General features: G+C 39.8%; 1 protein-coding gene and 1 pseudogene across 6 annotated transcripts in view; one reads left to right on the top strand and one right to left on the bottom strand.

Moving 5' to 3' along the window:
• USP48 (ubiquitin specific peptidase 48) overlaps window positions 1-23,239 on the bottom strand; it is a 95,213-nt gene that overhangs the window by 47,589 nt on the left and 24,385 nt on the right. For 3 of the 6 annotated variants that reach the window (XM_045898507.3, XM_054513090.2, XM_045898508.3), the window contains exons 2-9: window positions 19,635-19,755; window positions 18,504-18,660; window positions 13,141-13,268; window positions 12,218-12,342; window positions 11,610-11,718; window positions 9,356-9,489; window positions 8,588-8,670; window positions 3,046-3,225 (exon numbers count right to left, since the gene is read on the bottom strand). In XM_045898507.3, the coding sequence (XP_045754463.1) occupies window positions 3,046-3,225; window positions 8,588-8,670; window positions 9,356-9,489; window positions 11,610-11,718; window positions 12,218-12,342; window positions 13,141-13,268; window positions 18,504-18,660; window positions 19,635-19,755 (1,037 nt within the window). Of the gene's footprint in view, window positions 1-3,045; window positions 3,226-8,587; window positions 8,671-9,355; window positions 9,490-11,609; window positions 11,719-12,217; window positions 12,343-13,140; window positions 13,269-18,503; window positions 18,663-19,634; window positions 19,756-23,239 lie in introns of those variants that run through there. The other 3 variants (XM_045898509.3, XM_064589796.1, XM_064589797.1) reach the window with 2 other exon arrangements.
• On the top strand, window positions 16,868-17,243 carry LOC123859994 (U6 snRNA-associated Sm-like protein LSm3; annotated as a pseudogene).

Raw genomic sequence — 23,239 nt, 5'->3', positions numbered from 1 at the left:
TCAATTATAATGTAAATACTACCACGGGAGAAAGGGTAAGGGTTAAAAATGTCCTGCTCTAAAGAAAGACCCATCCATGTGTCTCTGAAAAGTTAATACTATGTTACTAATTTCATTTGGACTCAACTGAAAGAGTGATGTTACTGTTTTACTATTTTTGTTAGAAATCACATTATGTGTAGCTACTTAAAATTATGATAAAAAAAAAACGGATTTCGGGCGGCGTTGGTTAAGCGTCTGCCTTCGGCTCAGGTCGTGATCCCGGGGTCCTGGGATCGAGCCCCGCATCGGGCTCCCTGCTCCGTGGGAAGCCTGCTTCTCCCTCTCCTACTCCCTCTGCTTGTGTTCCCTCTCTCGCTGTGTCTCTCTTTCAAATAAATAAAATCTTTTTTTTTTTTTTAAGATTTTATTCATTTATTTGAAAGAGAGACACAGCGAGAGAGGGAGCACAAGCAGGGGGAGAGGGAGAGGGAGAAGCAGGCTCCCTGCGGAACAGGGAGCCCGATGCGGGGCTCGATCCCAGGACCCCGGGATCACGACCTCAGCCGAAGGCAGACGCTTAACTGACTGAGCCACCCAGGCGCCCCAGATCTTTAAAAATAAATAAATAAAAATAACGGATTTCAAAATGTTCAGGGAGGGGCACCTGAGTGGCTCAGTCAGTTAAGCAACTGATTCTTGGTTTCAGCTCAGGTCATAGTCTTAGGGTTTTGAGATTGAGCCCTGTGTTGGGCTGCATGCACAGCCTGCTTGGCATTCTCTCCCTTTTCCTCCCCTCCCACTTTGTACCTCTCTCCATGCGCTTGCCGTGTGCACGCACACTCTCAAATAAATAAAATCTTAGTAATAAAATAAAATGTTCAGGGAACAAAAATTTGTTCAATATTCTTGTAGAGTACACAGGACAAAACGTTTGAAGACCACCATTACAGGGAATTAACAATGTCAGGAGCGTATACAGTAATGAGGAGGTTGGGCATTTCTAACTAAACATAAAGATTTAACATGTTTGATATGTTTTGAAAAAATATTTTATATATTTATGGGAGAGAGAGAGAGCACACACGAGGCAATAGCGGAAGGAACCCAGGGGGAGGAAGAGAGATAAGCAGACTCCACGCTGACCACAGAGCCCAATGCAGAGCTCCATCTCACAACCCTGAGATCATGACCTGAGCCGAAACCAGGAGTTGCACTCTCAATCGAATGAGCCACCCATGCGCCCCAACATGCTAGATACTTTGTGTGAGATGGAATATAAAACAATTCAAACAAGTTCATGATAGAATACCAAGGATTTTCTAATTTTGATAAAAAAAGAAAACAAGAGATGAAATTTGCCATGTACACTGCATACAGCAGTGAGGTATTAAAACACTGGGATGGGATCCTGATAAGGTGGAGTCTCTTTCTCTTGACCTATTTTAAGATTTAGGACTATCTGTATGTAGAAGATAGATAAAACAGCCTTAGCAATGCTTCTAATCCTACAATTCTAACTAAAATTAAAATAAATCAAATAAACCTCAGTAAAGAACAATTAAAGCCACATCTCAGTTTTGTTCCCAGGTTCTCGTAATATATATATATCCATACACACACACACACACATATATGTGCAAATATATATATTCATAATATATACTCCTAATATATATATATCCTTATACCTCAATATTAAAGTGGGAGTGCATAGCTCAGTATCTACAAACACCTAAATGTGACTTTTTTTGTAGTATCTTCTATTTTATCTATTTATTTTTTATTATTATTAACATATAATGTATTATTTGTTCCAGGGGTACAGGCCTGTGATTCATCAGTCTTACACAATTCACAGCACTCACCACAGCACATACCCTCCCCTATGCCCATCACCCACCCACCCCATTCCTGCCACCCCCCTCCACTCCAGCACCCATCAGTTTGTTTCCTGAGATTAAGAGCCTCTTATGGTTTGTCTCCCTCTCCTCTTGTTTCACTTCTTCCTCTCTTCCCCTATGATCCCTGCCTTGTTTCTCAAATTCCACATATCAGTGAGATCATATGATAATTGTCTTTCTCTGACTGATTTATTTCACTTAGCATAATACCCTAAATGTGATTTAAAATAGAAATTCTCTCCAAATTACAAAACCATGGCCCTACTTAACCCAAAACATGCTCCCACCTAACCAAAAACATGTTCCCACTGAACCATCCGTGGAAAGATTCCCCATATACATCCAAAAGCTGACTCCAACAACCATGCTCCTCCCTGACTCCTTGGCAAAGTGGTTTTGATTCATTAAGAAAGAACAGTGGCAGGAGACACACCTATTCCCAATCCTTTTCTTATTTAGACTCCATAGTCCAAACCTCACCCAAAAATGACGAACACGGTAATAAAGTGATGAGAAGCTCAGCTGAGATGGCTCCTACTAGAAGAACTATTCACTTCTGTAGGGAGTTAAGTGGGTATTCTGGTCCAAGAACATGAACGTGACAACAGCTATTCACCAAGTACTCCCAATGGCCAACCTCATCACTACAAAACAACAAGCAGCTTACTCCCCAAAGGCATTGCTCACATTCGAGGGATGGGAAAAGATACTTAACAGGAAGGAGTATACACTGTTCTCAGAGTAATGGTTCCCTGCTAGAGTTATTTCCCCAACATGAATCTCCTAACCCAAAGAAAAGGACTACAAATCCTACTATGTTAAATCTACCGTTCATCATTTTAAGATTAATACTTGCTATCCTCTCCCCTTTCATCCCCCCCTTACCCCAAATTAAACTGGTTCTTGAATATTTGCCTTCAAACTGCACTGAAACCATTACAGAAACCATCTCTGGAAAAAAAAAAAATCTTTTTTTTTTTTTTTTTAATTCGGGCATTTCTAACAAAAGATGTTCAGAGATTTTACATGTGTTTAAGAAACGGAAATATCCTTGCTAACCGAGAACCCAATCTTCGGCGAAAGAATTTATCAAAAAGATTTCCAGTTAAAAAAAGAAAAAAATTTATATTTTAAAAGGGCACTCACAACTTAAAGGTTTTACCTAGATCTTCCTCAATCCCTAGTTGTAATTTCTTCCCCTCCATCTTTTCTATGTCTTCATCATTAAACTTATACCATTCACCGGACTGTGGATCTTTCACGTGGGCAATGTAGTGGCCAGAATAAGCGCTCACTCCTCTGTGTATAAGGACCGCACTGAGTTCATACACATAGGACCCACCTGGAGAAAGAGAAAGGGAGAAAGTGAAAGACAGTTTGAAGAACAGTATTTCTTATATCCTGAGTCTGAATTGTAATGATTAAAATTGTTTACACATCTGATAGAATTGAAAACATGTCACCTAAAACAAGACAAAACAAATGTCACCTAAGATAAAAAAAAAATCTAGTTTTACAGAGTAATGTAAACGTCTTAAGCAGCTCATTGCATTAACTCTCCATTTCCTCTGCAAAATATACAGATGGAAAGAAAGCTCTGGCATCCTGGGCACCCTGGTCAGGGTTACAAAGCTATTCTGTTGTAGACTTTGCCCCTCTGCAAACTGATGAGCTATATTCCTACCAAGAATCAGCTGTTCGTATTCTTGTTACAAAATTATTTACACAAACTAACCAGATGGGAGTGTGAAACTAAAAAGCTTTTGTCTCTAGAAAAAAAAGAAGAAAAATGTTTTAGGAACAATTTGAGATTAGTCATTAAGAAAAATTGCTGTCAAAATAGGTGTAGGCCAAGATAACTGGAAACAACAAGGAGAGAAAACATTAAAAATCTAGAATGATTCCGCACTCACATTGCTTCATAAGTATTTTTAAATTCCTATTTATTTCACTCTAAATAACCAAAAACAAGTCACAGCCAGTATATTATGCATGTGTTTATGCAAGAGAAGACTTTACCCATACATCAAAATATCAGCAAATCAATACTGACATTTTCAGATATAATTTGAAAGAAAATCTTTTAAAACAATTACAGGGAGGAAACTACATATGTACTGGAAAACATCACTTCTACACATTATTAAAAATTAGAAAGCAAATAAAAAATTCATTAGCAGCCCCACAATACAGACATAACCACTATTAATACTGAAACCTGCAGGCTTTTCTAACAAATCATTTAACATCTTTCTACATCATTAAATGTTCTCCTGAAATTTATCGTAATGTACCACAATATATCGAACCACTCCCATATCGATGGTCATTTAAAGCAGAAGCATTTTATTAACGTTAAACAATAATTACTACCTTTGTGGCAGAAAAATCGTTGTAAATATCCTTGATGATTTCATCACTGTAACGTTCTTCAACTGCAAGAAGTGAGTCGCAAGGCAGAGCCAATCACTCATTCAACAAACAAACATGCTGCACGCTTTTAGGAACACAGGGTACAGCAGCTGAGTAAAGGACAAAGTCTCTGCATTCTTGTAGCTCACTGGGGGATTCAGTAATACAGATTAACACCTACCTACCCCACCCCAGCTCAAAGTAATTTAAAATACTAAGTAAGATACGGGCGCCTGGGTGGCTCAGTCGGTCAAGTGTCTGCCCTCCATTCAGGTACTGGGATGGAGCCCTGCATAGGGCTTCCTGCTCAGCAGGGAGTCTGCTTCTCTCTCTCCCTCTGCCCCTCCCCACTGCTCATTCTCTCTCTCTCTCCCCCTCAAATAAACAAAATCTTAAAAAAAAAAAAATTTTCCATGTGCAATAACCAGCATGCAATCAAAGATAACCAAGTATAGAAGAAACACGGCAACACTAAAGAACCCACCCAGACAGCAAAAATAAGCCTGCATAATATTCCAACAACATCAGTCATGGATTACAAAACTAGGCTTTCTATGTTTTAAGAAATGAGAAGTTTGAAAGTCTATCTATTCAGGGGCGCCTGGGCGAAGCATTTGCCTTTGGCTCAGGTCATGATCCTGGGGTTCTGGGATCGAGTCCCACATTGGACTCCCTGCTCAGCGCTGTCAAATAAATAAATAAATAAATCTTAAAAAAAAAAAAAAAGGAAATCTATCTATTCAAGTAACAGAGAACCATAAAAAGTGATGCAGATTTGAATCAGAGGAAGTATCAGTATTTACATTAAGGGTAACTGGACTAACTGATCCAGTTAAAAGATCTAGACTGGGATTCAATTTTTTGGTATAAATTTGAAATTCCTCAAAATAAAAAGCTTGAGGCAGACAGACACACAGCTAGGATGGTGTTTTTCTCCAGCTACCTTCAACCACCACCCACATGAAGGAGCAAAGGACAGAGACACTGCAAGACTTCGTCATGGGGGGGGCGCCTGGGTAGCTCAGTCATTAAGCATCTGCCTTCGGCTCAGGTCATGATCCCAGGGTCCTGGGATTGAGCCCTGCATCGGGCTCCCTGCTCCACGGGAAGCCTGCTTCTCCCTCTCCCACTCCCCCTGCTTGTGCTCATTCTCTCACTGTGTCTCTGTCAAATAAATAAATAAAATCTTTTTTAAAAAAAATTTTAAAATTTTAAAATAAATAAATAAAAATTAATTAATAAAAATTAAGGAAGTGACTGCCATAAAAGCCAGATTAGTGCCTATGATATTGGGGGGGGGGCCGAAGGGGTTGTTACTGGGAGGGGCACAAAAGAGACTCTGGAGCCATGGGAAAGTTTTATTTCTTGAGCTGGATGTTGCTCGTGTAGATGTCCACTTTGTGAGAATTCTGCAACCCACACAGGTTTGTATTTTGGACTCTATATTAAAAGGAAGGATTAGTGGATAGAGTGACATGTATGGTGCAGACAGTGGCAGGACAAGGGAGGTTCTGCCTGCCGTGGATGGTTGTGGGAGGGTGAAGACAAGACCACTGAAGCAGGGCGCCTGGGTGGCTCAGTCGTTAAGCGTCTGCCTTCGGCTCAGGTCATGATCCCAGGGTCCTGGGATCGAGTCCCGCATCGGGCTCCCTGCTCGGCGGGAGGCCTGCTTCTCCCTCTCCCACTCCCCCTGCTTGTGTTCCTGCTCTCGCTATCTCTCTGTCAAATAAATAAATAAATAAATAAATCTTAAAAAAAAAAAAAAAGACCACTGAAGCAGACGAGTAGGAAAAATCGCCGACAATACATGTTCCTTATAGTATTCCCTAAATTAAATCATCACGATAAACCACACAAGTAGAGGCAGTAACCATGACTGCATTACCAAGAGACAACACAAAAATTTTCCTATCACAACACGACTGTTCACCTAAATTTATACTCATCCACTCATTATACTATCAACTTCAGAATTCTGGTAGTTTTAAACAGCCAGTGGAACCTGTTCTTTAATGTGCACCTATATTATTTGGATCATAATGTTGTCTTAATGTTTTGCTAACTATATTTAAATATAATTGGTTTCGGGCGCCTGGGTGGCTCAGTTGGGTAAGCGACTGCCTTCGACTCAGGTCATGATTCTGGAGTCCCGGGATTGAGTCCCGCATCGGGCTACCTGCTCAGCAGGGAGTCTGCTTCTCCCTCTCCCGCTCCCCCCTCTTGTGCTCTTTCTCTCTCTCACTCTCTCTCAAATAAATAAATAAAAATCTTTAAAAATAAATAAATAAATAAATATAATTGGTTTCTTCTGAAATTCTATGAATTTTATTCAGTCCCCAAATCTCAACGTGACCTACAGGAATATTAAAATCCCCTGCCAAAAACTTAAAATAACAAAATTCCCCCCAAAATACAGCAAAAGTTCAGTTAGAGAGTCAGGTGCTAAAGGTTCAAGAACAGGAATCCCTTAGTTTACAGATCTACGTAGATCGGAGGTGCATATTTAAAGAAACAAGTGAATTCTCCTTTTTTAAAAAAAGAGCATCTTTTAGATCTATCTTCTCTCAGCTTTTTATGTGGATATGTGTGTACAGATACGTATCAGCTAGAATATAGGAAAATACAAATACTGGTGGCCTGGGTGATAGAATTACAGGTGGTTTGTGTTTTTGTTTTTTATTTTTTAGGATATTATTTATTTATTTGAGAGACAGAGTGAGATAGAAGAGAGAGAGAGAGAGAATGAGCCAAGGGGAGGGCCAGAGGGAGGCAGAAGCAGACCCCACCCTGAGCAGGGAGCCCTATGCGGGGCTCTATCCCAGGATCCTGGGATCATGACCTGAAGGCAGACGCTCAACTGACTAACCACCCAGGTGCCCCTTTTGTGGTTTTGATTTTGTTTTTTTTTTAAGTAGGCTCCACACCCAATGTGGGGCTCAAACTTATGACCCTGAGATCAAGAATTGCACGCTCTGCCCTATACTGGGTGTAGAGATTAGTTAAAAATAAAATCTTAGGGGGCCTGGGTGGCTCAGTCAGTTGAGCGTCTGACTTTTGATTTTGGCTCAGGTCATGATCTCAGGGTCTTGGGAATGAACCCCATGTGTCTCCCTCTCCCTCTGCCTCTCCCACCCATTGCAAGCTCTCTCTCTCTCTAAAAATAAAATCTTTTAAAAAATTATTTAAAAATAAAAATATAAATAAAAGTTTATTACATTTAGTCAGCAAACACTAAATTTAAATTATTTCTACAGGTTTTATGACCTACCAAGTCTACTTCATAATCATCTTATTTTCCCACAGTACCAATTGGACAAATACATAATAAGTTTAGTAACAATAATAAAAACTATTCAAAATCATACACTGGGGTCAAGGTAAGTGCTAATTTTACATCTAAGTTTCTGTCCCCTGAGACATTGCTAAGCTATCAGACATCTCTTAACTTCAAACAATTACCTGAACAAAGTAGGCAGGAAACAAATCCCTACACAAGTGAACTACAGTTTATTCATTCAATCAACTATAGTAATAGCCAAGTCCAGGAGCAAAGTCTCCAGCTGTTTCCTCCTCCACCGAGTGAAAATTTCAAACCACAGCATTGACAGAGCATCACACATTTTAAAAGCTTAAACACTTAACATCGTTCCCCAACCTCCCCAATTGTTTCTTCCAAAGGTTTTTAGGGATTGTTTCTATTGTAAGTCACCTCCAGAAGCTTTTTATAGAAAGAGATAAAAATTATGATATAATTTCTATATTAAAAATTTAATAAATAGTAAGATCAATCTGGGAAAGGAAGGAAAGCAGTCCTTCCAGTCAGGGCAAGAGAAACAAAAGGGCCAAAAGGAAAAGACAGTAAATTATTTCTTCTTGATACTTTGTCGCAGCATCCTAGAACTCATCAGTCATCACAGATAGGGAGAATTACAGCATAAATATTGGGATTATGCCACCCGAAGTTTTTGATAAAGTTAAAAAAAACATGAATGGAGGCAGCTCAGAATTTTATGAGGAATTATATTGACACTAAGGGACCAAGTGTGGGTTCAGACAGTAAAATACCTTCTCCCCTTTTTATTCTTTTGTAGATACTGATGAACCATCTAACCTCTGTGGTGTACTTACTCATTGAAAATGGAAGTAACATCTCAGCTCGCCTAAAAAGCCTTTGTTCCCAGACAGAGGTTAGCAAAGAATACTTATAAAATGCTATCCTGTATTCATCACAAGCTGATCACAAGTTACAGTCTCTGGGCATTATAATTATCACTGCTCGGTAAAAATATTACCTTTATGTTCCACATAAGGCTCCATATCCAAAATTTCTGAGAAGCCAATGTAGGTATTCAGCTTTTTCTTATGTCCAGTTTGCCTAACCAAGAGGAAAGCTAATTATATTTAAAACAATCATAAAACAATGTATAAGCTCTACCAGCTATTTTAATAAACTCAATGGTACCTAGGTAGGTTTCACTCAGCAATCTTGCTCAAAAACTTGTATGATTAGAAGTCAACATAATGCTGTCTTATAATTGGTGGAAAAGAATAGGTTAAAAGTATGGATTTTAAGTGTTGATTCCAAACTAATTTTCGGAAGTTTTAATATAATCACAAGAGAGCCACAGGTGCTCCTGCTTCATAAAGGTAATGTGCATGTGCAAACATTGCCTTTATCTTAATTATAAAATCAAAGATATATTCCCACGGGGGTCGGGTGGGGTGGAAGAGTGTAATAAGTAGAAATTTACAAAGTTCTTATTCAAAAATACAGAACATCAAGATAATTCAGTTCTTACCTGTATGTTTGTTTTCCTTTGCAGTGTTTAATAATTAATAGAATAAAAATAAGGATTCCCTACTTTTCTAGTTCTCACTCAGATATGGCTGGCTTCCTTAAGAATTTTGTGATAAACCCAGGTATTATTGGCATTTCAAAATGGCAAGTCCCACCTACACAATCTAGAGTTTTGGCATTCCGTTACTTTATCTGTCTATGGTAAAATCTGTACACATTAGGCCACAATGAGCAACAAACACTGCTACTCATACATATTTACCTGTCAAAAACAAAACGCATCAGCTGTAAGTTCAGGGTACAGGGAAGGCTCAGGAGTCTGATCTTCCTTGTGGCATTCTGTTTACTTTGACAGTTTTCACAAAAGTATCGATTGTCTCCTTCTAATTTTTCTTCCTGATCAGAAATAAGACATTACTTTAAAAAAATTAGAAGATGGAAAGATTTTTAAAAAGTGATCAAATCTCTGATGTAAAGCATAATTTCATTTTAAGTAACAGCCCCCCCAACCTGCTGAAGATCGAGTCACACTAAGTAATGAAGGACACATAAGATAAAAGGCATTACCGAGCAGTAATATTAATTTGCATACAATGATTTAAAATTGCTGTGCCTCTTTCCAAAATGTATGTTTTTTTAAGTACTTCTCAAAAATGCTTTGTCCTGATAATCCCACTTCTGGGAATTCTAAGGAAGTAGGCTGTACAGAAAAAAAAAAAAATCATACGTACTTTGATGCAAAAAAATTAATTTAAGAACTGTGAAAAATGGTGGAGATTACATAGGGCACCAGAATACGAAACTACATACATACAAAATCATACACAGACACGCACATACACAGTTAAAATTGCTGAATCAAGCTGAAGAGATAAAGCAAAAAGATCTCGGGAAATTCAGTGGTATGGCTTAGTGGCTTCTTCTTAGATTTTTCCTGTTATGTCTTCTTAATTCACTTGCCAGTCCTCCCCTCCAGCGTCCATTGCCAGCTCCCCCTAACCTCCCTGGTTTCCTGTGTCTGAATGTCCAAAGGCTCAGTGTCCTTCGTCCTCGTCTCTCTCAACCCTGATTTTATCCTGCCCCCAAAACCCTGAACCAAACGTCTCAAATCTAACACACCCCAAAGCAAACTCCCAATCCCTCTCCCAAGCCTATTCCTCCCACATCCCTTCCCAGAGCAATTTTGGCAACCCCATCCCTGCCTGGCTCTCAGGCCAAACCTTAGTAAAATCCTTGACTCCTCCCCTTCTCTCCATGTCCAGTCAGCAAACTGTATCAGCTCTACTTGGAAAATACACTGAAAATCCAAACACTACTTATCACCTCTTCAGATGACCCTTTGTCGAAGCCAGCATCAACTCCATTGCCTGCCCAGGCCCAACCTCAGACAACTCTCAAGACAGCACCCAGAACCGTCCTGTTCAAACAGATCATAATTCTATGCTTACCATCCCCTGATGGCATCTCACTGCACTCAAAGTCAAGCCTCTGGCCAAGGCCCACCAGGCTCCATCGGTATGATTCTCAGTTACTCTACAACATCTTTCTCCCCTTGCTTATCCACTTCAGCCACACTGACCTTGCTGTCCCTCAAACTACCAGGCACATTCTTTTCTCAAGCTCTGCACTTCCTCCCATTTCCTCCATGGCTCACTCCTTCACCTTCCATCATTATATTTCTAACTGCAACCAGCCCCACTTTCATCCCTACCACATTCTCCATCCCCCTTCCCAGGTTTATTTTTCTCCATGGTACTTATTCTAGGTGACACACTACATATTTCACTGTCATCCCCAGTCCCCACACCACTAACATTACAAGGCAAAAGTTCTCGGTTTCCACCCACTAGGGTTATCCCCAACCACTGAATCGGTGTGTAAACACAGTAAACACTCAAACAATATCTAGGTGAATGAATTCAGTAAATGAGTATTTGAAGCAGGCTAACAGTTGTGCTAAGAAAGGAAGAAAGGTACAAAAATATTTTAAGAAAGGGAACTATAGGATAAGCTCATCTATTATGCCATCCATGTGCTTGTTCCCACTTGGTAACAAAGGTTTCCCTGAGCAGCTTTCTCAACTCAGAACGAAAGGGAGCCACTCCCCTCCCTCCACATGCATCTACATACAAGAAGAAATACAGAGTAGAAGGGCTGAAGAATGACCAGTGATGTTTTAAAAAAAATTTCATTCCACACCTGGTAGTTCTCCTTAAATGAAAAGGCAGTTTAACCGGATGATAGTAAAGCTTAGATTTCCTTAAACACTCTACCACCCCTAATCATCCAAGTTTTAACACGTAACTTTACATGTAAAGTAACTGAAGGAGCCCTTCAACACACAGCCTGCTTCAGCACTTTAAAATTTACAGTTTCTTCCAGATCATTACAGAAACAGAGACACGTCATATGTGGAAAAGGCTAATAATGAATTTAGCCATTAAACCAAAAAACTACTCAGAATAGTATTTAATGGTTAATGAGTAGAAACAACATATACGCCAAAATTCGAATACCTTCAAAAATTCTGAGATGCAATCTGTTAATTGCTTGTGGCCTTGGATATTTAACTCCAGTTCATAAAACTTTGATAAAAGCTTAGACTCTCTGCCACACTGATTGCAACTATAATAAAACAGAGCGATAAAATTAAGGTCAGAGTGGGAAAACAATCCAGTTCCATTTTATTACACTCTAGAACTATGGAAAGAAGCATTTATTACCTTGGTTTTCTTTCATGGAAATTATTTACACTATATATTAAAAATAAAAAACAAAGTGATTGGTGAGGCCTGTAGTTTATGATTAGGAAAAATTTCAAGAGGCATTTTACATTCACTCTCAGTATTCTACCGGCTCCAATCTCCCTCTCTGAGCTCACACCACAGCCACAAAGTATACGGTGAGCCCTCAACCACACACAGCTCTCAACATCTGAAGGGGTTCAACTGCATTTACCACGTCAGCTGTTTACACGTTGCCATGGAAATGAATTACTATAAATATTACTTGCCCTGTGATGGCCCATGAAAGCTGTAACTTGGAACTGACCTGAAAATCAGATAACATGCTAAGTAACAGTCTTAGAAGACAATGCACGGTGGGAAAGCTGAAACACACTTACACGGTTACATAAGCATATTCTCCACAGAACTGCTGTTGGACAATGTTCCGCACATCTGGATTCTTTTGTTTAGACAAAGTGTCTTCCAACAGAGACATAAAGAGTTTTGAGAATTCTTGGGCATCCTACAACACAAGTTTGGGTTAACAGAAAGAAAAATCGTACCTTGCTTTTCAACTTCTGATACAAACAGCAATAAGTGAAATGTTCCGGAAACTCTCTCTATTTCGAACTTAGCATTTTCAAATAAGGACTAGAGCTATGTTGAATCAGTTTGTACCCACATATGAGTTTTCAGAAATGGGATCAAGGAAAATGTGTAATATGCTGGACAGTTCAATAAATGCTCTAATTCAAAATAGAAAAAAGTTAATTTTTAGAAAGCATTTCACTTCACTTCCTCCTACAAACATTCTAAAGGACATTTGGGTACCTTTTTATATTTAAAAAAACTTAAAGGGGGGCTCCTGGGTGGCTCAGTCTTTAAGCGTCTGCCTTCGGCTCCAGTCATGATCCCAGGGTCCTGGGATCGAGCCCCACATCGGGCTCCCTGCTCTGCAGGAAGCCTGCTTCTCCCTCTCCCACTCCCCCTGCTTGTGTTCCCTCTCTCGCTGTCTCTCTCTGTCAAATAATAAAAAATAATAAAAAATAATAAAAAATAAAAATAAAATAAAAAAACTTAAAGGTTCTGGGGCACCTGGGTAGCTAAGTCTGTTAAGCATCTGGCCCTTGATTTTGGCTTAGGTCATGATCTCAGGGCCCTGAAATTGGGCTCTGAATCAGCTCCACTCTCAGTGGGCAGTCTGAGGATTCTCGCTCTCTCCTTTTCCCTCTGCCTCTCACTCCCTCACTGTGCTCTCTCTCTCTCTCAAATAAATAAATAAATCCTTTAAAAAAAATTCACAGAATTTAGGCGTTCTTACCTGCTGTTGCCCTGTGTCCAAGCCCAAGGCTTTAACAAATCCCGATGGATCAATGTATCGCCTATTACTGTTTTGCAACAAGGCAAACAAATACTGAAGATGCTCACAAATTGTTTGAGGCTCATAATCTATTGAAAAACATATGTTGTTTTTAGAAAACTGCTACTTTTAAAATATGTACTTCTTTACACGAGAACATCATTAAGCACCTGCACATTTACAGCGTATTAGTGTCGTCTTACAGTTCTAAAACTTTAGTAGAAATAAATTAGTAATCATATTTGTTTTGGAAGTAATGAGGCAGCCACGGCTATCCATATACATCCCCCAAAGGCAAGAGTTATATGTGCATCACAACAGCAACCACGACTATAGTTTTCTAGTGTCAAATCACACTGAAATGTTCAGTGCAATATAAAAACCACAGACTATATTTACCATTCATATAAGATGGCCAAATATTTTAATATAATCTCATTAATGTAAACTTGCCATAAATTAAGTTACAGGATTCAAACTTGAATGAATATAATGATATATTTTAAAATCCTAGAATTTTAGAGTGGCAAGTTTTATTGAGTCGGGAAGGTATTTTAAATAGGAAATGTGGATCTCAAGAGCCCCAAAAGACTTGAGCGTTATCTTCTGTGCCAGTCACTACCCTGCTTCGCCCACTGATAACATGGATCAGCTACGCCAACATCTCTCCTTTACCAAGCTGCGCAAGGTGAAGTCTTGCCAGCAGAGGGCACTGGAGGGTTCAGTTGTGCCTGCCCCTCCAGGCTCCGGCAGCCAACAGCATCCAGCAGCTAGCTTCCTGCAGCGCCTCCTCTGGTAGCGGCCAAAGTAGGCAGCCTCTTGTGAGGCACTTCCTCTTGAATGACCACCATGGCAATGACCTCTTAGGCATCCTCTCAGGTGACTTAATAGGGGTTTCTGAGGCCCAGGATTTCCCTGTAGATAGTTTCAAGTAGGGAACCCCTATTGAGGAAGCAGCTCAGCACCTCCAAGATCTAGTGAGCCCGCACAGGGCATTCTCCAGAGGTCCAAATTTTAGGCCCGAGCAATGGGGGTGAAGAGTCCTCCTTGGGGGTTCTTTTTTGGCTTGGGGGTAGTGGCTGCTCCCTACATCTGCTGGTCCTGTATTTTTTCAAGTCTTCTTTAATTCTTACTAACCACTCCCCCCCATTCTAATTTCCTGTTAATAATTCCCTATTCTTGGTGAGCATTTCATAACATATAATTGTCAAATCACTATGCTGTACACCTGAAACTAATATACTGTCAACTATAATTCAACTTAAAAAAAATCCCTTCCAAAAACTACTCCAGTAGTATATGTATGTTTTAAAAATAAAAAAATAAAGTCTGTCTTGTAGGATATAAAAACAACTCAGGGCACTTGGCTGGCTCAGTCGGTAGAGCATGTGACTCCATCTTGGGGTTCATTCCCCACAGTGGGTGCAGAGACTACTTAACAATAAAAAAAAAAACCTTAATATACTATCCTTTCACAAAGATGGCACTGAAGGCTAAGAAGGAAGCCCCTGCCCCTCCCAAAGCCAAAGCCAAAGCAAAAGCTTTGAAGGCCAAGAAAGCAGTGCTGAAAGGCGTCCACAGTCACAAAAAAAAAAGATCCGCATGTCACCTACATTCCAACAACCCAAGACACTACGTCTCCGGAGGCAGCCCAAATATCCTCGAAAGAGCACACCCAGGAGAAACAAGCTTGATCACTATGCCATCATCAAGTTCCCCGTGACTACTGAGTCAGCCATGAAGAAAACAGAAGACAACAACACACTTGTGTTCACTGTGGATATCAAGGCCAACACGCACCAGATCAAAGGGGCTGTGACGAAGCTCTACGACATTGACATGGCCAAGGTCAACAACCTGATCAGGCCTGATGGAGAGAAGGTGGCATACATTCGACTGGCTGGCTAAATCTAAATGTTCTCACCATAAAAAAAAAAAAAAAAACAAGAAAAAAAACATAAGGGCGCCTGGGTGGCTCAGTCGTTAAGTGTCTGCCTTCAGCTCAGGTCATGATCCCAGGGTCCTGGGATCGAGTCCCGCATCAGGCTCCCTGCTCGGCGGGAAGCCTGCTTCTCACTCTCCCACTCCCCCTGCTTGTGTTCCCTCTCTCGCTGTGTCTCTCTCTGTCAAATAAGTAAATAAAATCTAAAATAATAATAATAAATGAATGAATAAAATAATAATTCCCTATTCTTTCTGTTCAAATTATTGTGTCATTTCCGTCTCCTATTTGGACTCGGAATGGTTTATCTCTTTACTACCAACTGTGACTTTCAGGAAGGCAACATTTCATTTTATAAAATAAATGTAAAAATCTTCCTGGGGTGTAAAGGCTTTGCAGGCCATTAAAAGCTATTCAAGTAAGTTTATGTCTACTCCAACTCTTCTATCTTACAGGTTAGATACTTCATACTTAGAACTCCAAAATAACTCCTCTGGGGCACCTGAGTGGCTCAGTTGGTTGATGATGCAACTCTTGATTTTGGCTCAGGTCATTATCTTGGGGTCGTTAAGATCAAGCCCCACAACTGGCTCTGCACTTAGCGTGGAGTCCGCTTGAGAGTCTTTCCTTCTGTTCCTCTCCCTGCTCTCAGGCATGCTCTCTCTTAAAATTAAAAAAATATAATAAAATAATTTCCCCTCTGCGGGCTTACCTTTAAAAAAAAAAGTTTTATTTTAGAGAAAGTGAGAGAGAGGGAGTGTGAGCAGGAGGGGTAGAGGGACAGGGGGAGAGAATCTCAAGTAGACTTCACGCTAAGCTAGAAACCTGACATGGGGCTTGATCTCATGACCCTGAGATCACAACCTGAGCCAAAACAAGAGTTGGAAGCTTAACCAACTACACCACCCAGGTGCCCCTGGCTTTCCTATCTGTAAAATAAGGGAATGATTGAACTGGGAGCAGAACTCAGATCTCATCATATCCAACATAAAGCCTTTGCACTCCACTTTTACCATGTCTATCAAAATAGCAGCAAAAATGTACACTCTCAGAACAAGGTGAGGAACAACTTCGGTAAAATATAAAAATTCATAGAAATTTAAAAAAAAACACAAAAAACATTTTTTGAAGATCACGTTAAAGCCACAATACCCAAGAGGCCATGATACATCATTTTATAAAAATTTCTTTATAAAAGAAATTTAGTTTTCACTTGTTATCAAGCTGTCATCTCACTAGTAAATTTATACTTTAGCAAAATGATGCTAAAAATCAAAAAGGATCCATTTTACATAAATCCTCCTTTACAAACAATATTACTTTAAACACTTAATATACTATTAATCTAGATTTAAATATTCAGAACTATAAAGTTTGGGGGAAATAATCTTAAGAATTTGTTAAAGGGGAGTAGGAAAAAAATATTTTTAAGCCCTGTGGGTTTTCTTTATTTTAAGTAGGCTCCACGCCCAACATGGGGCTCTAACTCATGACCTTGAGATCAAGAACCGCATGCCCTACCAACTGAGCCAGCCAGGTGCCCCTTAAGCACTGTGTTTTGAAGCAAAGATTACTATTAACAAGGACCAAGACTCTAAAGCATTACCTGCTGTCTACAGAGCTGCCAGAAGATGTGGTGCTTATGAATCCTCTATCTATTCCCTCTCAGAGTCAAAGACATGAGCATGTGTCCAACCCAGATCATATAAAACACAGCAAAGGGGGAAAGGGTGCAAGGTTTGAAACATGGTGGATGACGTGGACCAGCAACAAACTACCAAGACTGTAGAAGATCCCCTGGATCTCATCAGGCTCAGCCTGGATGAGCGAATTTATGTGAAAATGAGAAATGACAGAGAGCTTCGAGGCAGATTACATGCTTATGATCAGCATTTAAATATGATTATTGGGAGATGTGGGAGAAACTGTGATTACTATAGAAATTGATGAGGAAACATATGAAGAGATATATAAATCAACAAAACGGAATATTCCAATGCTTTTTGCCTGGGGAGATGGTGTTGTACTAGTTGACCCTCCATTAAGAGTTGGCTGAAACAAAGAATTTATCATATATGGAATATAGGAGCTTTTGTATGATTGCCTCTTTAAATGTAGAAGATATTCAAAAGAGAAACCTGCGTAAATTTTGATATTGAGAAGTGACCAAGGATTCTTCCACTCCTGAAATGAGTTGATTTGCGGATAACTCAAAAATTCTTAAGCTAGGGGCACCTGGGTGGCTCAGTCGTTAAGCATCTGCCTTCGGTTCAGGTCATGATCCCAGGGTCCTGGGATCAAGCCCCGGCATCGGGCTCCCTGCTCAGCAGGGAGCCTTGCATCTCCCTCTCCCACTCCCCCTGCTTGTGTTCCCTCCCTCGCTGTGTCTCTCTGTCAAATAAATAAAATCTTAAAAAAAAAAAAAATTCTTAAGCTAAAGAGCATTTTAATTTTTTTCCAACCCTTTCAATAAATGTGATCACCAAGATGCAGAACTCTTTTTTTCAGGAATTGATTTGTTCTGTTGTTTTCTCAGACAATTTCTGATTTTTTTCCTTTAAATTAAAATTGATGTTTCCTTTTTTGAAAACAAAAACAAAAACAAAAAACCAAAAAACACACAGCAAAGGATTTATAGATGGGAGCAAGAGTTAAAGTTCCCAACTTAGAGTTCTCAGACCTATGTAACCTCAGACATTCACTGCCCTCCATCCCCCAGCTTTGAGAAAGAGAAAAATCTGGTTTGTTCCATGAAAAGTTCCATCTTAAAGAGAATAATCTCTAAATAAAAAGTAGTATCAATCAGGAATAATAATCCACACACTGTGCATGAAATAAACTAAGTAATTCCAGTAGAAACAGTTTGAAACCGATTTGGTCTAAAAATACTCTAAATGAGTGGAGCTGCTATCGGTGATTGATTTTGCCAAGGTTAGTGAATTTAACCTTAATTTTAGAGGCTGTCAACGAAGTCGGCGTATTTGGGAATCAGAACAAAAGACTATCTGTGGTCACAATGAAGTATTAAGTCTCTCAAACTAGGGAAAAGAGTAGCCTTGTCTGCTTTACTGACTGATTTTTATCAATCACTACAAATTAATGAACCACAATCACGGTGTATTACATAAAGAAATTGTAGCTGTAAGCTATATAAGAATAATCAAATGGATTTCCTTCACTTGAATATGAGCCATTTTGGTGCATAAATAATAAATTTACAGAAAAAAGGGAAAACGATTCTGAATGCTGACAACGTTTACGAAGAACCTCCCAACATGCCCGGCACATAGCGAGCCCTTAGGAGTTAGTCTCTTGCGTTTGCTAAGTGTTCTAGCTGGCAATCTGCTGTGCGGGGAGTGGGCCCCACACCCACCCCACTAACCTTTCTCTTCTGGGATACCACCTCCCATCATGTAGTCACTACAGGTACTCGGACACAAGTACAGCGCCTGCCGCAGCTCCAGGTTGAGAAACCACACTTGAAGAAACGTGTTGACGTAACAAGTAGCGCCAAGGTTGGTGAGGCCCACAAATGAGTTCTACAAAAATACAAAATTTACAATTACAAAATCAATTTCCCTGTACACACACAAATTTTAAGAGCAAGTATTTTTTAAATTCCAGATAAAAAATTCGTTACCGCCACCCCAACCAACACAGCATAACCACGTACGGCTCTCTTGGCCGTGGGGAGGACATAATTTCATGACAGCCCCACCTCAGTTGGCTACAGGAGTGGGAAAGACTTAGGACAGCACATCCCCCGTCGAATAGCTGCCTTCTCTGGCCACTTACATCTAAAATTAAAGCGGCGGATTAAAGTGGCGGGCTCCAGGCCAGATCCGTTCTGAACCTCTGTACATAGGGTTTTCGTTTGCTCTAGTCCTAAACTGTCCACATTGAGAATGACAAAATACAACTTCCACAAAAGTTCCTTTCTATCCTATAGATTAGGGAGAAATGAAGAAGGGGGAATTGGCTGCAACTTTTTCCAAAGATTGAGGATTCCTGAACTTACAAAGAATCATTCTTCTTAATACACAAAATATCTATATAGCTGACTATTTTGTGAATGCCAGGCTTTTCGGTTAGAAAATCTTAATGTGTTTTAAAAAAAAGTGAAATATTGGTTATACTTATAATATATAAAAATACAAGCCCAAGAAAGCATGATAGTATCACTATGGGAGCTTGGTTCCTTGACTTACCACTTGCTTTAAAAAGACGTTTTAAAAAACGAGTTCAAAATAAAACGAACAATATGAAAGCCAACAAAGAATCAGCATTTAAACTACAACTATCATCTAAAGGTTTGCTGGATTACATGGCCACCTGATTTAAAGCAATACCATTAAGAACTGTTCCAATTCAAGCAGTTTAAGTTCCACTGCTTATCTTCAAGCTGCATGGGTTTCCCCAAATCAGTAATAGTTTCTGATCACAGATGCAAAACAAAACAACAAAAACCCAGAGGAATACCCCCATAGCGATCACTTAAAAAAGGATGGCTTACCTTTTTTCTCCTCTCACAGTTGGGATCGTCAATGTTATGGAAACTATTTTCATCTATTTCTCCTAACCAAATATGCTCACCAATACCAACCAAGCAATTCGGATTTCCTTTGCAGTTTCGTCTACAAAAAAATTATTGTTTGATTAAGAAATGCCAGAGTTCCATAAGAAAAATGCAGATTAAAACTATAATGATATAACATTATTTCATCTATTTCTCAACTACAAAATTAGGAGAACTGAGAAGATATAAAACCACGCTCACTTTAAGGCTGTGGGGAAACAACTCATTTACTGCAGAGAGAGTTCAAACTGGTAGTAGGGCTTTCAGGGAGAGGACTTTGCAATCTCTAACAAAACTACACATACAGGGGCGCCTGGGTGGCTCAGTCATTAAGCGTCTGCCTTCGGCTCAGGTCATGATCCCAGGGTCCCGGGGTCGAGCCCTGCGTCCGGCTCCCCGCGTCCAGCTCCCCGTGTTGGGCTCCCTGCTCCGCGGGAAGCCTGCTTCTCCCTCTCCCACTCCCCCTGCTTGTGTTCCCTCTCTCACTGTGTCTCTGTCAAATAAATAAATCTTAAAAAAAGAAAACAAACAAAACTACACATACAGCTTCCTTGTCACCCACCAATTCATTTTTTTTAACCAAGTAATATTTTTTAACATTTTTATTTTGTTATGTTAATCACCATACATCATTAGTTTTTGATGTAGTGTTCTACGACTCATTGTTTGCGTATAACACCCAGTGCTCCATTCAGTAAGTGCCCTCTTTAATACCCATCACCAGGCTAACCCATCCACCAATTAATTTCTGATGATTCACTGTGAAGATACATCTTTAAGAGTGCAGATATATCTGCACAAATAACACCTCGGTTAGTCATTACAGCACTGATTATAACTGTGAAATCCTGGAAAGCCAAATGACTCAACAGGGGACATGGTACCTAGGCACAACGGAGTACTATGCAACTGTAACAGGAAAATCACAGGACAAACCTTTATGGATGGATGTGGAGTCAGTTCCAGGATGTATCAGTAAGAAAGCAACACGCAAAAAAGTATCTATAGTATGCTATTTCTTGTCTATACATGTATCTGCTCATTCGAACAAAAAGAAACCAAAAGGCTAAGCCAGAGACCAATAAAAGTGGTTACCTTCAGAACAGGAGAGGGTTTAGAGTAAAAACTGGACGGGTATGTGACACTTTTCTGAATATTCCGTTCCATACACTGCTGAACTGGGGGGCCTCTGTCAATGTGACACACACACACACTCACGAGTAAGGATGGGAGGGCCCTAAATCCAACACAAACACATTTCAATTAAATAACATATCCACAACGAAGGGAAGGGGGGTGAGGAACTAACCCAAGTAACCTGAACCCAGTCAGTAGCAAGCTCATTTAGTAGTGTCCTCAGGCTAAGGATAAAAAGTACAAATTCCAAATCTTAATGACTTCCTTTTCATAACAATTCTAAAAAACTACTTTCCTTATATTCTATATTTAAACAAATAAGTAAATATAGTGGGGATAAAGGAAACCAAGGTTTGGAAAGTTACAAATAAGAAAGGGAGGAAGAAGAAAATGAAGCCTGCAGTTCTGCATCAGGAATAACAGACAAAAGCCTAAACTTGTAGGTAGATTAGGGTTGCCAGATAAACCAGAGAACAGTAGTTACTTGAATTTCAGATAAATGAGATATTTCCTTTTTTTTTTTAAGATTTTATTTATTTATTTGAGAGAGAGAATGAGATAGAGAGAGCATGAGAGGGGGGAGGGTCAGAGGGAGAAGCAGACTCCCTGCTGAGCAGGGAGCCCGATGCAGGACTCGATCCCGGGACTCCAGGATCATGACTTGAGCCGAAGGCAGCCGCTTAACCAACTGAGCCACCCAGGCACCCTAAATGATATATTTCTATTAAAAAATGTTTGTTATAGGGCGCCTGGGTGGCTCAGTCAGTTAAGCGTCTGCCTTAAGCTCAGGTCCTGGGATCGAGTCCCGCATTGGGCTCCCTGGTCTGCGGGGAGTCTGCTTCTCCCTCTGCCTCTGCCCTCTCCCTGACTCCTTCTCTCTCTCTCATGAATAAATAAATAAAACCTTAAAAAAAAAAAAAAAAAGATTGCTCAGGACGCCTGGGTGGCTCAGCCTGTTAAGTGGCTGCCTTTGGCTCAGGTCATGATCCTAAGGTTCTTGGATCAAGCCCCGCATCGGGCTCCTTGCTTAGCGGGGAGCCTGCTTCTCTCTCTGCCTGCCACTCCTCCTGCTTGTGCTCACTCTCTCTCTCTCTCTGATTAAAAAAAAAAAAAAAAAAATTGCTATTAAGAAATATACATATTTGTTGTCTAAAATTTAAATTTAATTGGGCAGGCAAAGTAGATGGCCTTTTGTCAGCTGAGGGTCTATAAGCAATCACATGAGCACTCCTAGCAACCAGGTCTTGATTTCTAAGTATTCCCCCACTCAAAAAACCCAGGGCTCCTGGGAGAAACAGCTGGTTCCAAGGCTGGACAGAATACAAGATGAACATGGAACATCTTGCTATGCCCAAAAGTAAGAATAATGTACTCAAAGAATGATGGCGGACGTGTTAAAAGGACAGCTTGAGAGGGACTCCCTGTGGCAAAATCAGGAACAATGAGAAGGAAATTAATGATAGAATTATGATCTACTGAATAAACAGGAATCCATACTGAAATGGATGGATGAGGGATGGGAAATTCCTTCCTTATAGAAAAAAGTCAACTGTCAAAGTACAAGTAAAGAAAATTAGAAAACCACCATTTGGCATCCATCAGATTAATACAAGAATCAAACAAGAATCATCAGTGGATGCTTTATAGGCAAGTTTGTAGAGTCAGAGTACAGGGGAGTAATGAAATACCTACATAGTCTCAAAGTATCTTAGTATAGGATGTTTATTAATTACTAAAGGAAAAATAGTAACTTTCAGTGGAGAAAACTGGCCAACACCCCTTCACCAGAAGATCAAAGGTACAGTGGTGGGTCCCTGCTGGTATGACCTTCTGAGAGCACTGCATCACTTCTGTGACGTTCCTGCTAATGTAAACAGCCTCAATCTAATCATGAGGTGGCATCAGACAAACCCACCTTGATGAGCTTTCTACACTTCAAAAATGTCAATGTCATGAAATAAAGAAAGACTGAATGATCCTTTCAGATTAAAAAAGACTAAAGAGACAACTGGCTGCAGTACACAGCTTGGATTTTCTTTTGCTACAAAGGACATTATTAGATCTCTACATTCTGTATGTTTCAGAAGCTTAGCCACTAAAGCATTATGGATAGTAGTGAAAGACTGGAAACATCAATGTCCATCAATAATAAACTGATAAATAATATAACCAAACAATAGAAACCACTCTACAGTCAAGGGAAAGATGATGGAGGAATCTTTTTATGTTATGATATGTAACAACGGCATTAGCTGGAAAGACAAGGTACAAAAACAGTGTTTAAAAATGGGTGTGGTACACATGTTTATTTAAAGAGGATATAGTATAAAATGGAAAACACCCTACATCTACATCTGTACCTGCTAGCTACAGTTAAATTACCTAGCCAGCAGTTAATTTCAGAG

This window comes from Mirounga angustirostris, unplaced genomic scaffold (genome assembly GCF_029215605.1).
Source record: "Mirounga angustirostris isolate CCGP_5_RB_7025 unplaced genomic scaffold, mMirAng1.0.hap1 SCAF_4, whole genome shotgun sequence".
Classification (NCBI taxonomy): domain Eukaryota; kingdom Metazoa; phylum Chordata; class Mammalia; order Carnivora; family Phocidae; genus Mirounga; species Mirounga angustirostris.
This window is presented reverse-complemented; position numbering and strand designations above follow the sequence as displayed.